The sequence below is a fragment of the Crocodylus siamensis genome, chromosome 3, assembly GCF_052110815.1.
Source record: "Crocodylus siamensis isolate JL-2025a chromosome 3, ASM5211081v1, whole genome shotgun sequence".
Classification (NCBI taxonomy): Eukaryota; Metazoa; Chordata; order Crocodylia; family Crocodylidae; genus Crocodylus; species Crocodylus siamensis.
Window position 1 is genome coordinate 233361488 of NC_143397.1, and position 19130 is coordinate 233380617.

General features: G+C 39.9%; 1 protein-coding gene across 4 annotated transcripts in view; it reads right to left on the reverse strand.

Annotated features, from left to right (window-relative positions):
• Nucleotides 1-19130, reverse strand: part of CSMD3 (CUB and Sushi multiple domains 3) — a 1311906-nt gene that overhangs the window by 1151848 nt on the left and 140928 nt on the right. For all 4 annotated transcript variants that reach the window (XM_090040525.1, XM_090040524.1, XM_090040523.1 and 1 more), the window contains exon 2: nucleotides 15066-15288. In XM_090040525.1, coding sequence (XP_089896651.1) covers nucleotides 15066-15288 — 223 coding nt within the window. The remainder of the gene's footprint in view (nucleotides 1-15065; nucleotides 15289-19130) is intronic.

The following is a 19130-nucleotide window of genomic DNA, read 5'->3' on the forward strand; positions in this document are numbered from 1 at the left end:
CCATTTAATAGCTCTTAATGAATATATCATCCATTCATTTGTGTAGTCCATTTTTTAACCTGGATGTCTATATTATCTGCCTCTATGACCTCTTTTGTAAATAAGTTCCACAAGCTAATTATGTACTATGTCAAAAAAAGTATTTTCTCTTGTTATTTTTAATCCTATCTCCTGCTAATATCAGCAGGTGCCCCTAGTTCTGGTATTATGGCACTTAGTGAATAACATTTTCTGTTTGCTTTGTCTATACCATTCATGATTTCATAGTCCTCCATCAGATCCCTTCTCAGTCTACTCCTTTCCAACTGGAAAGTCCTAGATGTTTTAGTCTCTCCTGGTATGGCAGATGCTCCATGCCCTTGATCATCTTCGTTGCCTTTTTCTGTACCTTTTCTAATTCTACTTCATCCTTTTTGAGATACAAAAACCAGAACTGCACCAAGATGTGGAGGCAACATGGATTTGTGTAGTGGTGTAATGGTATTTTCTCAAAGATGGAATACTTTGAGCAATGTGGGACTGCTTGCCTTGCATAACAACATAGGAATTTAAATTTTTAATCAAATCAAAGTCCATTTAATCCACTATCCTTTTTGCAAGAGGGCACAAATAAGCCACCTTAGAGGAAGGTTCAAGACATGTTGTGAAAGGTGGTTATGGAATAAACTTCCTAAGGGAACATTTCTTTCTAATGTCATTAGTTGAAAGCATCATGCTTCAGGGCAGAAGGTTAGTATATATTCCTTCCAAATCTCTGGCTATTTTTCAATCCTTACAATTTTAATTCTATGTATTATTGCTAGCTATATTAATGTCTAATCCATTTTTGTATCCTGCTAAGCTCTTGGCTACTTTGCTATATTGTGAGGGTAAGTTCAAGAGGTTAATTGTGCCTTGTCTGAAAAAGCTATTTCCTTTTATCAGTTTTAATTTTCCACCTTTCACTTTCAGTGAATGCCCTTAAATTCAACACCAAAATATTCCCCAAGAATATAGCTTGATTGTTGTGTGACTGCTGCAGCAGCTTTTAGTATACAGTAACATTTCATAAGCATATTACTACTTCAATATCATTTCCTCATGGAATAAGTCTAAAAATGAACTGTCTATGAAAGTTACTTGTCTGTTGACAACAAGTTTCTCAGCTATAAGTTAACACAATTTTTTCAATGTTGGCTTTCTGTTGTTTTCTATAGCGGTTAGTTCATTTTTAATTGTCTTTAGTTCTCTTATTCTGGCAATTTGCTTTGTGATTATTGCCGCATGTGCTTTCTCTTGTTCAAGCTATTTTTCTACACCCTTTTTCTGTTTGCCTTTTGTTCTCAGTTTAAATTTCCTTGCTCTTTTGTTTCCATTCATTCTGCTCTTTTATCTATTTGGCTCATCATTTTCCACCTTGTTTGTCTGCTTTCCTTTTTAACATTGCTGTTGTTCTTTCTTTTTATCTATGTTGGTCTTTGATCTTTGTGTTCCTATTCTTAAACTCTTCATTGATCTACGACTGGCACTTATACCTTGCTTTTTGGGGGTTTTTTGAGGGAAGTGTGTCACCACATTTTGTTTTGTTCTTTAGTCCATAAATCCCCACATCTATTTCTTGCCTTTCTTCACTGCTTTCTCTTGCCATGCAAAAAGTGGCCAAAGTTAGAGCACAACGTGAATCAGTTCAAAGCAAAATCAATGGCTCCATGCTCAGCAGTTCGAAGGTGTTTCCGAATTGCTGAGTCCTTAATTTACTCCTAATCAACTCTCACTGTGTCTTCTCAGCTTGCCAATTTAGACAAAGAAGGAGCAGTGAAGAGAAAAGAAAATTACCTGTAATAAACATGTTTTCTGAGTGAAACCCAAGCACTACAGTCATTTTCTAAGATTCAGTATGTGGTCCTTTGCCTTTATGAATGCAAGCAAGTTTAAATGAACTGGTGGATGTCAAGCCTCTCAATTTCCACTCCAGCAGCCCAATGGTTCTTTGCCCCTCTGGAGAAACCCAGTTCCAGTGCAAATCAGTCAAGACTGGTGGGGTCAGGTGCTGGTGGCGTAGGGTTGGGTACTACCATGGAGGCCTCCATTGTTGGTAGGAGCCAGGAAGGACGACAGTGGTGCAGCTTTCCCTGTGGTACTGCTGTGGTTCCTAATGCCCTGACTTTCACTGGGGTGCAGGCTACTGCCATGGGAAGTCCTGCCACAGCCCCAACTTTAGGCATAGTGGCCTGTTTCCCATGGTGCTTCTGGGGATCTGGCTGTGGGAAGTCCCATCAAGCATTGATGCCCCCACACAGCACTTTAAACTGCTGACTGCAGTCCCATGCATGAGACTGCAGTCAGCACCTAGTCCCACATATGGATTTGTAGTCACCAGCTTGAAGTATTATAGAGAGGGGTAGATTCCCACCACCTCCTTCAACCAGCAGCATTGCAGCACTGAGCATGTGGCTGCAGGTGCTGGCTTTCACGTGCCCCACAGGATGCTGGTAGGGCTGGTGGGTGGCTTTCTCCCTGCCTGCTCAGGGTTGTGGGGGCAGGGGGTTAACAGCTATACAAAACTGGGGTTATGGAGAGGGTCTGGGCTTTTCAGTCCTGGGGCTAACAGAGGGAGGGATGTGATCTGTCACTTAGCCATACCAGTGTCATCTGACCCAGTTACAGATTGGCCCTCTCTTGCAGGGGAGGGGAGAAGGGATGCATACTGAGATGTCCACATGACAGCGGGGTAGGCTTCCATCACTTAGGTCAGTGTACAACTATTTGTTAAATCTGACTAACCCCTATTGCATTAGAGTTAACCCTGGTTGCACAAGGTTGAACTTTCCACTGGGCATACCAATTTTAGATTAGCGTAAGTGTTGCAAACAGTTGTGCACCAGGCATTCATACCAGACTAAAAGCAAATCTGTCAATAGGAATCTAATGTTTGTAGGTACACTATACTAATCTCTAATCTACTTTAATCCCCTAAGAAGTTACAAAGGAAAATTTTCTAATGTAAACTGTAAGGACCATTCAGTAATCAAGTCTTACATGATTGCAATTGCTCCTCTTAATATCTTCTGCTTCACGGTTATGCTATCCTCCTTGAAAGACTAATGAAAGTAACCAAGTGGACCTTATCACTGGTGGATTTATTTTAGCAAGAGCCTCATAACAGCTTTCGGGGGTCGGGGAAGGTTCTTCATTTCATTCTGGGAAATTAGCCAATTTAGTGTTAGTAATGTTCTTATAGAAAATGCCGGGGGAACAAAATCAACTTTGAAGACACTTTTGCAGTAACAGAAGATGCAATGGCATTAACTAAAAGGGGACATTATTCAGCATAGGGCTTTGCAGAGATTAAATCAATACATTTGTTTGTCTGTTTGTTTATAAGGTATTGTCCCCACCTCAGAAGGTTTATTTTTAAAATTAGGCAACAGAATATGGGGTGGGGGGGAGAAGTCAGATAGAGAAAAAAGAAATAGGCAAAGGAAGTGGGTAGGGAAAGAGTGAAGGAGGTTAAAACACCTAAAAATAACCTAATTCATAGCAACAAAGTTCTCTAAATTGAGTGAGATTGTTCATAAGCAAGGGTATAAGTGACTCAGAGGTGGTAGAAAGAGACATAAATGAGATTTTTTTTGTTGAAGTAGACAGTAGGGAAGATTAACAGGTGTGGGCAACAGCATGAGAGGCATGAATGTGAAAAGTGGAAAACAGAAGAGAACAAAGAGGTGATAGGTTTGAGGAAGCTATGACTGAAATATGGTGGGGCTTTGTTAACATGGGCAGACACTTTAAAAGCAAGAGAAGCAACTTCAAGCTTTGTGTTGAAAGCACCCAGGACTGAGGAAGGGACACGTAAGTAGAAGTGACAAGACTTCTTTGCTGGGAGAAGACTATTCTAGCAACTGGTTGTGAAGAGTAGGAAACTGGACATGAGGAAATAACATTACTGCTGGTGAACAGATTAATGGACTGAAACAGAAGCATGAGAGATGGGATGAAGTGAAGAAAAACTTTCCCAAATGGTAAAGGGAAAAATAAGCAAGAGTTGTTAAAGGCTTACATGTGAGGTGTAAAAGATGTCCTAATTGATTGTGAGCTGGAAAGATGCTAGTGGATATGTCAGGACAGACCTGCGATATGGAGGAAAAGGAGAGTTTAGGACAAAATAAGTGTTTTAGTTTAGAGTTATTTCTGAACATCTGATATTGCCCTGCTTTTATTAAAGTACTTTGAGATCTACTAATCAAAAGGTTAGGTTATGTGCTATTAGCAATCAGGAATTCCCAAAATTTCATTCCTGAATAGCCATTTCAAAGGTGCAGTCCTGGGTGGTAGACTGCAAAGGGATTTGTGGGCTGCATTTGGCCCATGGGCCACACTTAGGGAACCTCTGTTATAGATGCTTAATTAAATGGTAGGAAAATGCAAGATTTACTTGCATTTTACTTAAGTTCCTGGCCAATATGATACAAAATCTTAATTTTTGTGAGACAACTTGAAAGATTTCCCAATACAAAGGAATATTAGTGAAGTCACATCTGCATACATGTATCCACCAGCATATCTGCCTGTGTGTTTCTACCTTAGCCATATCAGCATAACTCACAGCATAACTAGGGATGGATGAATAGTAGGGGTGTGTGAAGTGGGTCCTATTCAATTTGGATTCAGCCTGACTTGGAGACAGTGATTTGATTCATTGATGAAGATCACTGTCCCTGATTTGATTTGGCCAAATCCAAATCTGAAGATTCAATGCTGATTCAGAGAATCAGCGATTCAGACATAGGCACAGCTTTAAATTTTTTTTTTTGACATACCATGAGGTACCAGCATGACTCATGAATGCTTTGATGTTGGGTCAGATGGAGCACCCCACAGGAGTGTAGGGGGGGACCCCCCCCCACGTACTTGGCAGCCAACCCAGAAGTGGACTGGAAGTAGATTGATCGGGCACAAAGGGGCCCCAGCTCCCCAGACCCAGGAGGTACCAGTTGCCAAGCCAGGAGGGAGTGGGCAGGGTCCCCCTGTGCGCTCCCTGGTGGACCTGGAAGTGGACTGGAAGTGCTTCGGGTCCACTTATGGGTCTGCTGCCCCCCACACTCCTGTGTGACACTCTATGCATCTCAGCATCGCAGCATTCATGAGCTACCTGCTACCTAGAGGTATGTAGAAAAAACATTCAAAGCTGTGGCAATGTCTGAGTTACCAAATCTTCCCAAATCTATTCAGAGGGCTCCAATTTGATTTGGAAAGATTAAAGGGTCCTCTGATTCAATTCAAATTCAGAGATTCGGCCACTGAATTGAGCTGAATCTCTGGCGAATCGAATCAGGGACCGAAGCTTTGCAGAGCCCTAATGAACAGGATGCCAACCTTGGGCCCTGATTTAAAGGAAGCAATAGAATAACAGCCAAGAAGCTGTCCTGCAGCTGCAGTGGGTCATATGCAGAAGCCAGTAGAGGTGAGGACAGCAGCAGCATCTTCTGAACAAGGAGAGGCAGACTCCAGCCCTCCCTAGTACCTAAATTCCTAGTTACAGCCTTGGTAGTATTAAACATTTATCTGGCTTGAAAGATATTTATGTAACTTTACAAGGATCCTGCATTGTACACTTTTCCAAAAATTCTTCTCAGAATGAGAAGAGAATCTTCAAGAAAACAGTCTCTAAATGTTTAAGACTCAAGCATGCTTAAGGAATCTCTTTGAGAATTTGTGGCACTCAGGAGAGGCCCCAGAAGAATGGAAGAGGGCCAATGTTGTGCCCATCTTCAAGAAGGGGAGGAGAGAAGATCCAGGGAACTACAGGCTGATCAGCCTGACCTCAATCCCAGGAAAAATCCTTGAAAAAATTCTCAAGAACTCCATATGAGATAAGGTAGTAGAAGACAAAATTCTGAGCAGTTTTGTTGTGGGTAGATCATGTCTGATTAACCTCATCTCCTTCTACAGCTAGGTTACTCACCACCTGGATAAGGGAGATGAGGTTGACATCATTTACTTGGACTTTAAGAAGGCCTTTGACATGGTGTCCCATGAGGCTCTCAAGGTAAAACTAGGAGACTATAGGATCAACAATTCTATGGTCAGATGGGTGGGAAACAGGGTGTGGGGTCAGACCCAGAGAGTACTAATAGACAGATCTGTGTCAACTTGTTGGAAGGTAGCCAGTGGGGTCCCCAGGGTTTGGTACTTGGACTGGTGCTTTTCAACATCTACGTAAATGATCTGGATGTGAGAAAAGCACACTGCAAAACCAATCAGAAAAGTTAGATATTTATAAGTCAGCAGGACCAGATGGACTTCACTGGACAGTGCTGATGGAGCTGGCTGAGTTCATTGTGGAACTCCTGGGAAAACTCTTTCAGAAATCATGTCACACAGGGGAGATCCCTGAGGCTTGGAAGAGGGCCAACACTGTGCCCATCTTCAAGAAGGGGGAACACGGAGGACCTGAGGACCTGGGCAACTATAGGCCAATCAATCTAACCTTCATCCCAGGGAAAATCGTGGAAAAACTCATTAAAGAATTCTATGTGCAATGCACTTGTTGAGGGTAAAATTCTGAACATCAGTCAGAATGGCTTAATCATGGCTAGGTCTTGTCTTACCGATCTCATCTCCCTCTACAAACAGCTCTCTCACCATCTAGACACAGAAGAGAAGGTCAATGTTATAGACCTCACTTCCAAAAGACTTTTGATCCCCATGATATCCTTGTGGAAAAATAGATGGTAGTATGAATATGAGCCATCAGTGTGATGCTGTAGCCAGCAGGTAAGGTAGTACTCTGACATGCTTCAATCAATACATCTCAAGTAAAAATGAGGAGCGGTTTCTCCATGTTTCATAGTTTCATAGTTGCTAGGGTCGGAAGGGACCTGAGTAGATCATCTAGTCCGACCCCCTGCCATGGCAGGAAAGAGTACTGGGGTCAAACGGCCCCATCAAGGTGTTCACCTAGCCTCCTCTTAAAGACCCCCAGGGTAGGGGCCAGCACCACTTTTTGGAAGCTGGTTCCAGATCCTAGCCACCCTGACCGTGAAGTAGCGCCTCCTGATATCTAGCCTAAATCTACCCTTTGCCAGCTTCTGACCGTTATTCCTGGTCACTCCTTGTAGTGTTTGGGGGAACAGGGACTCCCCCAGTGCCTGCTGCTCCCCCCTGACTAGTTTGTAACAGGCCACTAGATCCCCCCTGTGTTAAACTTGAAATGGTCTTCCAGGTGTTTGTGGCCATTGATCCTGTGGCCATTTGATTCTGATTTTCCCCAAGGGTGCCTTGCTAAAACCTGGATATCTTCAAAAGGAGACTGGATGCACACCTGGCTGGTGATATTTGACCCAAGCAGTCTTTCCTGCCCAGAGCAGAGGGGCTCGACCCAATGATCTCACAAGGTCCCTTCCAGCCCTAAACTTCTGTGAATCATGCCCTAGGTTAAAAATAAATACATCAGGTTCAGTGAAAAAAAAGTGATCTCTTCAGTAATGATGACCAGTAAGTTCTTAAAAACATTGATCACGTAACAGATATGAGTTTAGTCTTCTTGAAGAGGAAGTGCAGATAGAAGGACAGCTCAACTTATTGTGAGAAAATTGAACATTCTCTCTCAATACTCTCAACATGGAGCACCTGAAAAAACAACAACAATAACTAAAATGTATACAAAACTCTTTATTCAAGTTTCTCAAGGGAACAATTTTAGAATGCTTTCTGATACTTTGCCTATTTAATCATCTTGCTTTCACCATGTTTAGGCCAACAGACACATTAGATAGACCCCATCAGTTTCTAAGGAATTTAAGCTTTTATTTACAATTCTTTTTTTTTGGCCACAGCAAGCTTCCATCTGAATGTGAACCTATGTAAAGATCTCTTGCTGTGCATATTCAGAAAGGAAAATAGTGGGTTGAATTGTTTCTTGATGTAATTCCATTAATTTCAGTGTAGCTACAAAGATACATTTTGCCACAGTATAAAAGAAGTGGGAAATGTCCTGATTTCAATAGTACTAATTCTGTGAGTTACTAAAATTTTAAAATGCCAAAGCAATTAACTATTTAACTACAGAGTTAACAAATATTCACTGGGTATGTTGTTTACAGCCTGAATAGATAACCACAAATTGCATTAAAATTTCCTTTAAATATTTGCATAAACATTTTTATATTGAAAAATTAAAGCATAGGGATTAATTGCAGAAGGTCATTGAGTAGAAGAGCCAAGATGCACTAGCTAAGTAGTTAAGGATCTTTCTGAGGTCCAAAAAGCTGAGTATGTACCTTGTTCTGAACTCATACTAGGTCATAACTGCTGGATACAATGACCATATCCCTCCCTTACATGCCTTCAGCTCTAGAAGCAAGCACAGTGTAAGCTGTGCTTTGACTACGCTAAACTTTTGGGTTCTTTGGCTCAGATGAACCTTAAAAAAATACAGCACTCTACAATAAGATGGTAGGGCATGGCTCCTGTTCTTTAAAGATGGAGACTAATAACAAGATCATTTTTGTTTTAATTTCTTGACCAAAAGAAAAAGTGTTGAAGATGCTTTCAGTACTTAATATCATTGTATGTGTTATGTGCATATTAAACACAATTGACGATAAAATAAGTTGCAAAGTCCAACAATCAAACAGGAAATGTCACAGTTGGAGTTGCTTATAAAATCTTAAGTTGCTTCCCTCAACTTCATGCATATATATTGTAATAGTCTTTAATTACATGGCCACATACTAGTTTGTCCACTGAACTTAGATGAATAATTCTTAATAAATGAGCAGCTTTTAGGTATTTTCTTTTCTTTTTGTTGCTCACTATGTGTCCCCACGCTTTACTTACTGGTCAAGGCTCAAACTCCGCTGTAAAGATGGAATCGTGAATTTTCTCATGGGTGCTAGAGTGGTGAGCACCAAAGGGGTAAAAAGTGTTTCATAAAACTTTAATTATTTTATGTTCACAATACCTGAGGGAAATGAGGAGATATTTTCCAGAGGTGGAGGCTACAAAAGTGATTAAATATAAAAAGATAATCACTAATTTGGGGCGTCTAATTTGAAAGAAGTAGAATCTCAGCTTTCAGGACTTAATATTAAATAGTATGAACTCTATACAAAGAGCAACTTGTATTCATTTCTCCTACAGCTGCAAGTGCTTGGGCTTTCTGCAGATCAAGCCACAGTCTCAAGCTGGGCACCTGGAAAATGAGGACTATGTGATTAGTGAACATCTTAGTTTAAACAATTTGCCTGGCATCATGCAGGATCCTCCACAGCAGAGGCAGCAATAGAATCCAATTCCCCATGGCAACATGCAGCTGCCCACCTCTTGCATAAGCAGGTGCATCATAAGCAGGTCTAGGGAGGTGATACTTCCCCTCTATGTGGCATTGGTCAGGCCACAGCAGGAGTACTGCATCCAGTTTTGGGTGCTGCACTTCAGGAGGGATGTGCATAACTTGGAAAGAGTTCAGAAGAGGACCACCTGTCTGGTTAAAGGGCAACAGGAAAAACCCTATGAGGACCAACTGAGGGACCAGAATCTCTTCAGCCTCTGCAAGAGAAGCCTGAGAGGTGATCTTGTGGCCATCTACAAAGTCATCGGGGGGTGGGGGGAGGACAGCAGGAAATAGGGGATATGATCTTTACCAGGACACCCATCGGGATAACTAGAAACAATGGCCACAAACTGAAGGAGAGCAAATTTAGACATCAGGAAAAAAAATATTTACAGTGAGGGTTGCCAAAGTATGGAATACGCTTCCCAGGAGGTACTCATCTGACAGCACTATTTCCTGCCCAGGCAGAGGTTGGACTCTATGATCTAATAGATCCCTTCCAACCCTAACATCTATGAAGTCTCTAACCATGAGTTCATGTTTCTGTTCTGGCAGTCACCTTCCCCTTTTACTATATACCTTCCAGTTCCAGCAGCCAATGAGGCTGAATTCCTATGGACAGCAGCTTCCTTTACTATACAACCTGTGTTTATCCTCAGGATAGGTGTGGCCTTCTTTTTTTGGCTTTCAAGTGCTGGGTTTGTATTGTTACTGACATTTCCATGGCTTATCCAAGGGACTAGACTCTTTATATCCAGCTCAGACCTTTGTCACCCAAGCCAGAATAACTGACAGCAGTAATCTGTTTTCAATATACATGCACATAGGCTTATACTGGAGAGGGGTGGACACTTTTATTTGATCACCACTATACTTGCTAACAGCTGAGTAAAAATGAGACTTGGAGGTCCAGACTCTGTATCTGACTCCAGATAGGATGTTTCTTGGTGGGCACAGACTCTTTTGATCATTCCCCTCCCTCACTCCCTCTGCCTCAGCCAATGTAACCCTTTGTGTCCAGTCTTAGTCCTATCTCTTCCCCACTTGTGGCTGTTTGCTTTCTCCTCAGTGACCCAGTACCAATTTCTATGCCTCCACCTTCTCATCCTTGCTCATTCAGTGGTAGATTAGGTCCTTCAGAGTCATCCCTCTACTACCAACTTTCTGCTCCACACTCATTCCCACAGCTATGTCACCCCACTCGGCTTTTTATCCCAATTTCCTTTACTGAACCAGTACCTTGCCCTCTGGTTCTTTATCAGATTTGTAGCCCCACCTTCCCTCTGTCAGCAGCAGTCCAGAGCCACATTTTCTGGGAAAGTTCTGCTTAGTTCTAGGCTATACTGTGCTCAGCATGATAAAAATCCTCAGAGTTACAAAGATCTAAGAAATCTCCACTGCTCATGAACAAAGCATGATTTTCCAAAGGCCTACAACTTGGCCAAATACAGGCAATTCTGATGGAGCCAGCTAAAAGCACATCCCTGTCTATTTTAAAGTCTGTGATTCAAACATGGAACAACAGGGACATTTGTTTCGTTCTGTTTTGAAGGGGGAAAAAGTGACTGGGTTTTTTTTTTCTTTTTTCTTCTATAACTTCATTCTCAGGAATGGTTGAACACTTTTGCCTCAATTTTCCCCTTGAAAATGCAGTGTGAGGCAGACTGTGAGATTAGAAAATGTCAGCCTATTGTTTCATTTGACAAACCTCACTAACGTGTGCTCTAAGTCCCCTCTGAGAATTAAGGAAAGCTCAGGTTCTAGAAGACTGTCCCAGACCTAGTTCAAAAAATGAAACACCATTTTGTCCCTATTTTCTTTCTTTTATTTTCATATTTGTCTTTTGAGTCATTGATTCTATTGGTTAGGTAAAAATTGCCACAGCTGATACATGTAGCAACTGTGCTTCATTTTAGGTAAAAGTAAAAATTAACTGAGCTGCTTTATGGAACAGATACAGGAGAACTTGAATCATTTATGCATGGGTGGTTCATAACTGGCATAAATTACAGTAGGTTCCTGAATGAAAAACAGTACAACTTGAAAAAAAGTGCCAGTTCTCCCTTCAGGTGGAGAACATCAATCACACACAGCAGGCTGGAGAAGCCACACCCTTTGAAATAAAAAAACACAGACAACTGTCCCAGTAATCCCCCCAAAATGGTCTGTGCACAACAATGCTGGTTCACAGGTGATGACCTAGATTCAAACTGAAAGATAAAGATGACTATATGATACCTCTCCTGAGCTAGTTCACAAAACCTTCCTTTCTCAAGGGCTATGGCGCCTAATCCTTCAAATTATTTAGCTTCTCCTGTAGCTGAAACAATAATAGCCACTGCCCAAAACACACTCCTCTTGTAAGGTAGGAGTAAGAATTAAGCCATTCGGACCTAGGGATTTCCCCTGGGATCTGTGTATTGCTTAAGGAAGCTGCATATTTGCAAGAAAACAGCAGCTAAACGATCAGAAAAGTTAACAGAAGGCAGGAGGAATCACTGATGACCACCACTATTAGGATGACCCTGAGAAAAAAACGCAAGTGGACAGTTTTGGGAGCCATGGTATTTGGAAAGAGGCATGAATGGTGAACAGAGAACCTTTGCAATTCTGCCTGTACTCAGGGAAACAGGACTGTATGTATATTTTTTCCAAATAAAACAGATAGGATTGAAGAAACCCCAAACTTACCAATTTCTCCTCCAAATAACCTCCTCAAATTTTGAGTGGTTCAAGAAGGGGAATAATGATTTTCTTTTGAAAACTAAGAGGGGTGTGTGTGTGTGTGTGTTTGCGCGCGCGCACATATTTTCATAAAAGAATTTAAATAGGTTTTATTTATCTGACGGTCTTTAACTGTTACAATATTAAGCATGTTCGTCAGCAATTTCCTCTCTCTATAGCTGGAGGTAAAAGTTTAAAATATCGAAGACCATAAAATAAAAAATACTTTAAAAATCCCTCTTCAGTCCATAATGTCCTTTCATCCATGGACCTACATGAGGATATTCATTAGAAGTTGACAATTACTTCTTCCTCTTTTCCTGTTCTTATTACTAGTAGTTGACCTCCATATGAACATCCAAGCTATTTAAGGCTGGATAATGTCCAAACAAAAATGAAAAACGAAAGGAATTGTTTAGGTATGCCAGTGACTGCAAATTTCAAACAACTTGGGTTTGGAAAAGAAACTAAAATAGGAGTGCAGAAAGTTGTGTGATGATTGTTTTTTAAGAAGGCTGGTTCACAGATGATGACTTAGAGCCAAACAGAAAAAAGAGGTGTGGGGATGAAGAGAATTCATTTTAGAAAAATAACTGAAGCAGAAACAGGAGAGATGATTAATTTGAGTCTCCAGGCATGTTTACATGGGAAATTTTTAACAGTTATACTGTTACCTCTTAAGAAAGACTTTTCTCAGAATAATACACTTTTTTGTTCTACTGGAGAGTGCCCACATGGGGGTGTGAGTGTTATGGCAGTATATCTACATTTGTTTTAACTTACACATCAAAGTTGCAAGGAGAAAAAATAAATCTATTAAATATGGCATTAGAAACAGACATTAGTTAACAGGCAAATCACTGGGTTCTATTATTAACTTCAAGATAGAGACTTATTCTCCATTCTCATATAATTCTGCACAATGCTCAATGCTTGCAAAAATCTTCTGGATCCCGTATGCCATGTAACATGGCTCTATTCCAAATTTCAATTCAAAACCAGTTTTTCAACTAATTTTCCAGTACTTGCCAGCACCATTCAATTTTTCAGGAGTTCTTATACCACTGCAGGTATTTAAATATACTGCCATCTGGCCTGCTCGCCCAACTTTAGTCTTTAAACTGTAAAACCACCAATATGTAAGAATTGAAAAATCTTTGACAACTTACATACCCTGTTCATGATTTCCTCTTAAACAAATGGCATGAATATAATACATCCAAACCATCCGTTTCTTTTTCTTCTTTCCTGTAACCATGAACGCTGTGTGCCCCTGGAGGCTGGGGGGTGGGGCACGGTGAGCTCCTACAGGTGGTGGCGGTGCTGTTGGCAGTGGGAGTGTAGCAGCCACAAGCAGGGAACTCTTGCAGGCAGCCACAGCACTTTTTGGTGGTGGGAGGCGGGTGGCAAGAGCCGACCAATCGTCAGCGACCGCCCCCAGCTGCCAGCAGAGACCAGTGGTGATCCCGGACTACTTGCAGCTGCCACTGGTGGCATCAGCGGTGGGGGGAGGGGTAGTGAGCAGCAACCACGTGCAGGCACCACTGACAGTGTCCGTGGTGTCTATTCTCAGAGGGTGCACCACTACTTGCACCCACTAGGTGTTGCCAATGCCCTTAACAACCTTTCACTCCTCTATCCCCTCCTTTCCCTTTATGAGACCCTATTGTGTCAGGTATTAATTCATGTATAAGCAGTATTGAGATTTTCCTTTCCCCCATCCACTTTTCCTTGCTTGTATTGGCCGTGTAGAATAAATTTAGTCTGAGCTGAAACCTTAGCTGTCAGAGTCCTATATATCGTATTCTTCGTTCAAGAAAACCTTCCTTAGGTTTTCTCCTACAAGACGTGTTACCAATTCCCACAGCCTCAGGGAGACATTTAAACCTAGAGTGGAGTGAAATCGGTACATTGTACACAAGCAGAGGGGATATGGGAATACAGAAAGATCAAACTGTAAAACACAGACTGACATCAAACTGTAAAACACAGTAAATCAAGTAAAACACACCATCTACCCACCTTGAGTGACTAAGATCATCTGGATATGATACCTTTACTACTGATGGCGGTAGGCCTCACTGCTTTAAGAAGGCTACTTTCTAAAATGGAAGCAAGTGTAGCCATATCCCTGCAGCTTTTCAGGCAGGCTTATTGGCTTAAGGGTGGGGTAACACAGTATCACGTAGCAGTAATAACTAGCCCTTTTAGAAGGCCATGGAGTTAGAGATGAGCTGCTTCTGATTTCAAGGACAGACCACCAAGAGCATTATTAGCATGCTTGAGACTGCCATTGCCAGGGATGGCAAGTTTATCATGTAGGCACAATCAAAGAACTTTCATCAATATAAAATAGAAAAGTAATTTTTTTTTTGCTGCTTCACTTCACTGGTCTTTAAAAGATATATATATATTGGACTGTAGGGTGTGACTTCATAACATGGTTTGAATAAATAAATAAAAGCATTTAGCATACACTTGATGCAAGAATATGTCCCTTAATGCAACATTATTTTGCAAGTGAATAAAACAAATGGGGCTTCAGTTTAATAGGAATATGCCTCCAATATTACACCAGGGTAAAATACCTCAATATCTATCCAACATCCATGCCCTTAATTACAGAGAATTATTGTCTATTCTCACACAATCCTGTAGGAACAAGATAATGACAATACAGAGATTATTATTATATGTCCCTTCTACCTCTCCAGTACTGGAAGCAACTTGGTTATGACATTGAAACATATAGTATGGAAATTATCCCACAAAGCTAGTCTAGTGAAAGTCCACTGTGTAAAAATAGTTTCCCAGGTTGTGTTTTATTCAATTTGGGGTGGGGGATGCAATTTAGTAAGGAAACAACCTTGCCATCAGGGCTATAAATCTGTATCTACATTTTTTAAGAGAGGTATGAAAACATAATGTATACATCCTATTGTACAATTGCTGGTTAATATAAAACAGAAAAAAAATCTAATGCTCTCAATAAGATCAATAGTGTGAAATAATATTCATCTTTTACCTTGTTCTAAAGTTTGTAGGATGGGGATGTCCATCATATAGTGATAAATAATCATATTCTTCTTCCAGAGCAAAGGACTGAAAGACAATCTGTATTCTGTTTCGTTCTTCTGCTATTATTACCCATGTACAGTTTGCGCCATTTGGATATCCATATGGAAAGCCAGGACTTTCTATAGTGCCATTAAGTCCTTTTAAAGTACCACCACAGGTATAAATAAATCCTAAAAAAGAAAGAAAAGCAGTTTGATACAGTGTTAACATACAGGCCTACAATAACATTTGCCACTAAAATTCATGATCTCTAATAATAATCAAAACCATTTTAACCAAAAATTATAGTCTCACATTACCTGTAAAGAGACAACACTTTGAAACTGGGTCATGAACACACCACGTAGAAAATGATGCATAACAAATTCAATATATTGGCTTCTCTGAGTTTAGAAACCTTCTGTATTGTATGCATTGAAACATCTTTTAGCAACTGCATGTGTGTGAAAGGTCTGTAATGTATTTGTGTTTGAGTAAAGATTCAACTCCACATTTGAGTTGTACTGCCTAGCCTAGATTATGTAGGGGAAAGAGGTGGCCAGGCCATGAAGAATTGTGCATAGAATTCCATATTTTTGTCCAGTTTGTGACAGATTAGATTTCCTTGGTCTCCTTTTATTCTACTAAATCCACTGATTAGCCCCCACTGATATGGGGTCAGGGTAGGCTGAGAGCCAGAGGACTACTATGGACATAACTTTTTTAATTTTAGTGCATTCTTAAATTTGCTAGCTATTTATTCAACGTCTCAAGTTGAATAGTTGTCTTTTATATTCATCTACCTCATGGTACAATTAATTGCATGGTACATTTAAATGATGAAATGTTGCTCAAAGAATAAAATAAGTACCTACAGTGTCTTTTATAAATCTAAATAAAATATTGAGATACATAGTTCACATTCAAATCCTTGACCTCATTATATAATTTTATGGGAGCATCGTAATAAGTCTGTTGTGAGGGTGCACAGACACATTTTCTCCCTACTCCTCATTTTCTGCAGCATTAAGGATAAATCTTCTATTAAGGTCATATCCCATAAAATAAATTTCCTTGGGATTAGTTGGAAAAAGGACATATTCAATTTATTCTTTTTCTGTGTCTATGTGTCACAGATGACATTTACAGAACCCAGTTTACTACTATTTTATTTTATATAGCAGTGTGCCAGAGTTTACAGCACCAAGTGAAGAAGAAAGATCTAGGAACAGGTTTGCCTGATCTACGAGTCAAATATACATTAAGTATTTTACCTGAGGCTATAAATTAACTCCAAGGACTCATTTTTATGACAGTTTTGCCTACCTACTTTCATTTGTCACCAGTCTATGCTGCCAGGAGTCTGTTTTATTTATCTCTTCCTGAAACTCTTTCCTCCATCCATTCTTGATCTATTTTTAAATCTCGTTTATGTGTTGTTATTTATTATTTAACTTCAACTGTATTATTTAACTGTGTAATAACTTTGGGGATACCGTTTGTAGGAAAATTACTCCACAAAACTAAGCTGGCTTATTTCCTATTTGTGTTCCATAGATTCCTGGTGGGATTTCTAGAGATCCAAGCCAAGCATTACCTACCAATTCAAGTGTTAAGAAAATCTTCATCAAGTAAAACTTGGCTAAACCTTTACTTTTAAAAAAATGTAACAAAAACAGGAAAGTTAGGTTGGGAGCACTACACATAGCGTTATTACTTGCTTTGGACTCATAAGAGCATGCATGCCTATCACGACTTACTCTTTTGCCAAATATTGAAGGTTGCACTATGACCAGACAGAGATTAAAGGCTCTCCTTGAGACAGAGTAAAGGAAAGGGAAAGAACAATGACTTCCCTCTCCCCCAAGTAAGTCAGCCTTGACTTTGGCTTCTTAACATGCCAGCCACTGCCTCGTAACTGGCATTGAAGGGAAACAATCTACACCAGGTAAAAGTATTAAGGATTATTTTACTCTTCCTTCTCAAATAAGAATGGGGACTGGGGACTGAACACCAACTTAGTCATTATTCAGCTCCTACTTGCTTCTGAAGTAGAACAAGTATGTGCTGCTCCTTTCTCAAGGATAGTTAATACACCACACATACTGTCCTATTCTGAATTATCTTGCTTGTTTAACAGAAATCAGAGTGCTATGCATGATGTGCATAATATATATCACAAAAATTGTCATCTTCTAAAGCTGTATATAAATTAGGAGAACCAATGCAAGATCAAGGGATGGTTACTACTGAATGCAGAATATTAAGTATCAGGCTATAGATCCCATTTTCATCCTTAGGAATCTACATTCCCTTTAGCGGATACATCTGAATTTCCCTCTTGTTAGATTGTATCAGATGACATCTATTTGCTTCTAGAACAGCCAAAATAAACTAACGTTTGATTTGATTAGTTATGTTCTTTTGACCTTTAATATGAGAACATGCCAACAGGAACTATACACCATGTGCTTTAATCTCTGTATTCAGATGATAATTTATTCTGTAATACTTTTATTTGAACTCTTCACCTTTGATGGCATACCTTTAAAATATTCAGCATAGAAAATAGAGTTATTAATTGACTGGTTCTCATCAAAAGTTAAAAACATCTAAATTATTTAAATGAAATCTAATTAATGATGAAATAACATGCAACATGTATACTGTGGTCTATTTCATCTGCAGACCTTAGTCACACAGAGAATTCCAAATGTAAGTACTGGTTGCAAATTATTTATTTTTCTTTTCAAGATAAGCTTTGATTCGGTTCAGGCTTGACATTCTGCAAGAGCGGTAGGTCCAAACAAAAATGGAATTGCTTATTGAGTTACATATGAAAGTGAGTACCATTCAAAATAATACCTCTTTGTAATTTATTTTGGTACAGAGTTTTATTCTGCATCAGCATTTTTTAATGTTCCATCAATTTTACATTGCTAGGATTTCATTGACTCAGAAAACATGATTGGAACCCTTTAGGAAAAACTGTTTGTGCTCTCACCATTTCACAATTTTCTTTCCATCATCACCACCTGTTTCTCTCCAATGTCAAATGTTCACAGAGTTTGACAAACTGAATCAAAAAAATAAAAATAAAGAATTCTTCATTGCTAACAACCCGCCCTGAACATCCACCGTTCTGTTGATTTCATTATCGTAGTTTGTATCAACTACCCTACCCTTCCTCTGTGTTTAACTTTCACCTCCTCTCATGAGGCAATGGATGCTTACTCTGTAACTAACTCTCTGTTCTTGAAAGCTCCTTAACTGTGCTAACTTTGACTACTACAAAAATGTCCTTTTCCCCCATCAGCTCTGCTCCTGGCCAGCACATACTGTGCTTTCTCTCTCAGATGCCTGTCTCCTACCTTCTGAGAACTCATCTGTTTTCCTTAATCAATTCTTTAGTGGCATCTATCACCTCAACAGAGGCAATTTGGTAATATTAATTAACTCACACAAAAACCAGAACTAAAACGGTTAATCAATTATTAAGCATGTTAGTGAAACTTAACATAAAACCTTCCATTGATCTCTTTTGCCTGCTGCCTTCTGAGCCAAGAATCTTGCTTGTTTTATTTTAGGACTGAATTGAGCAAATAGGATTTGAGCTTTCCACACACACTCTGATTCCTTCTCATCTTTCTTCTTAGACCAGTCTTTATAATATATGGCTCATGGCTTATTATATATGCCCTTGCTAAACTCTTACTTGTCCTCAGTTTCTCCCTTTCTCTTCTTTCATCCACATCCTCCCCTCTTTCTCCCTATCATCCATACTCCAAAGCACACTCATTTTACTTTTAAACACTCATTAGCCATATTCCAATCAAAATGTTGCTCCACTCCCCTACACTTTCACCTCCAACCGCTTTGAGCAGTCTTTCTGTACATGTGAATCATGTCCTTGGTTCTCCTTTATTGGCCAACTACAAATGTTCTTTTTTTCCCCTTCCTCCCTCTATATTTGGGGTTCTCAATGCATCCATAACTCTTGTTCCCCTTTTCTCATCAATATTTCATCCCTAGG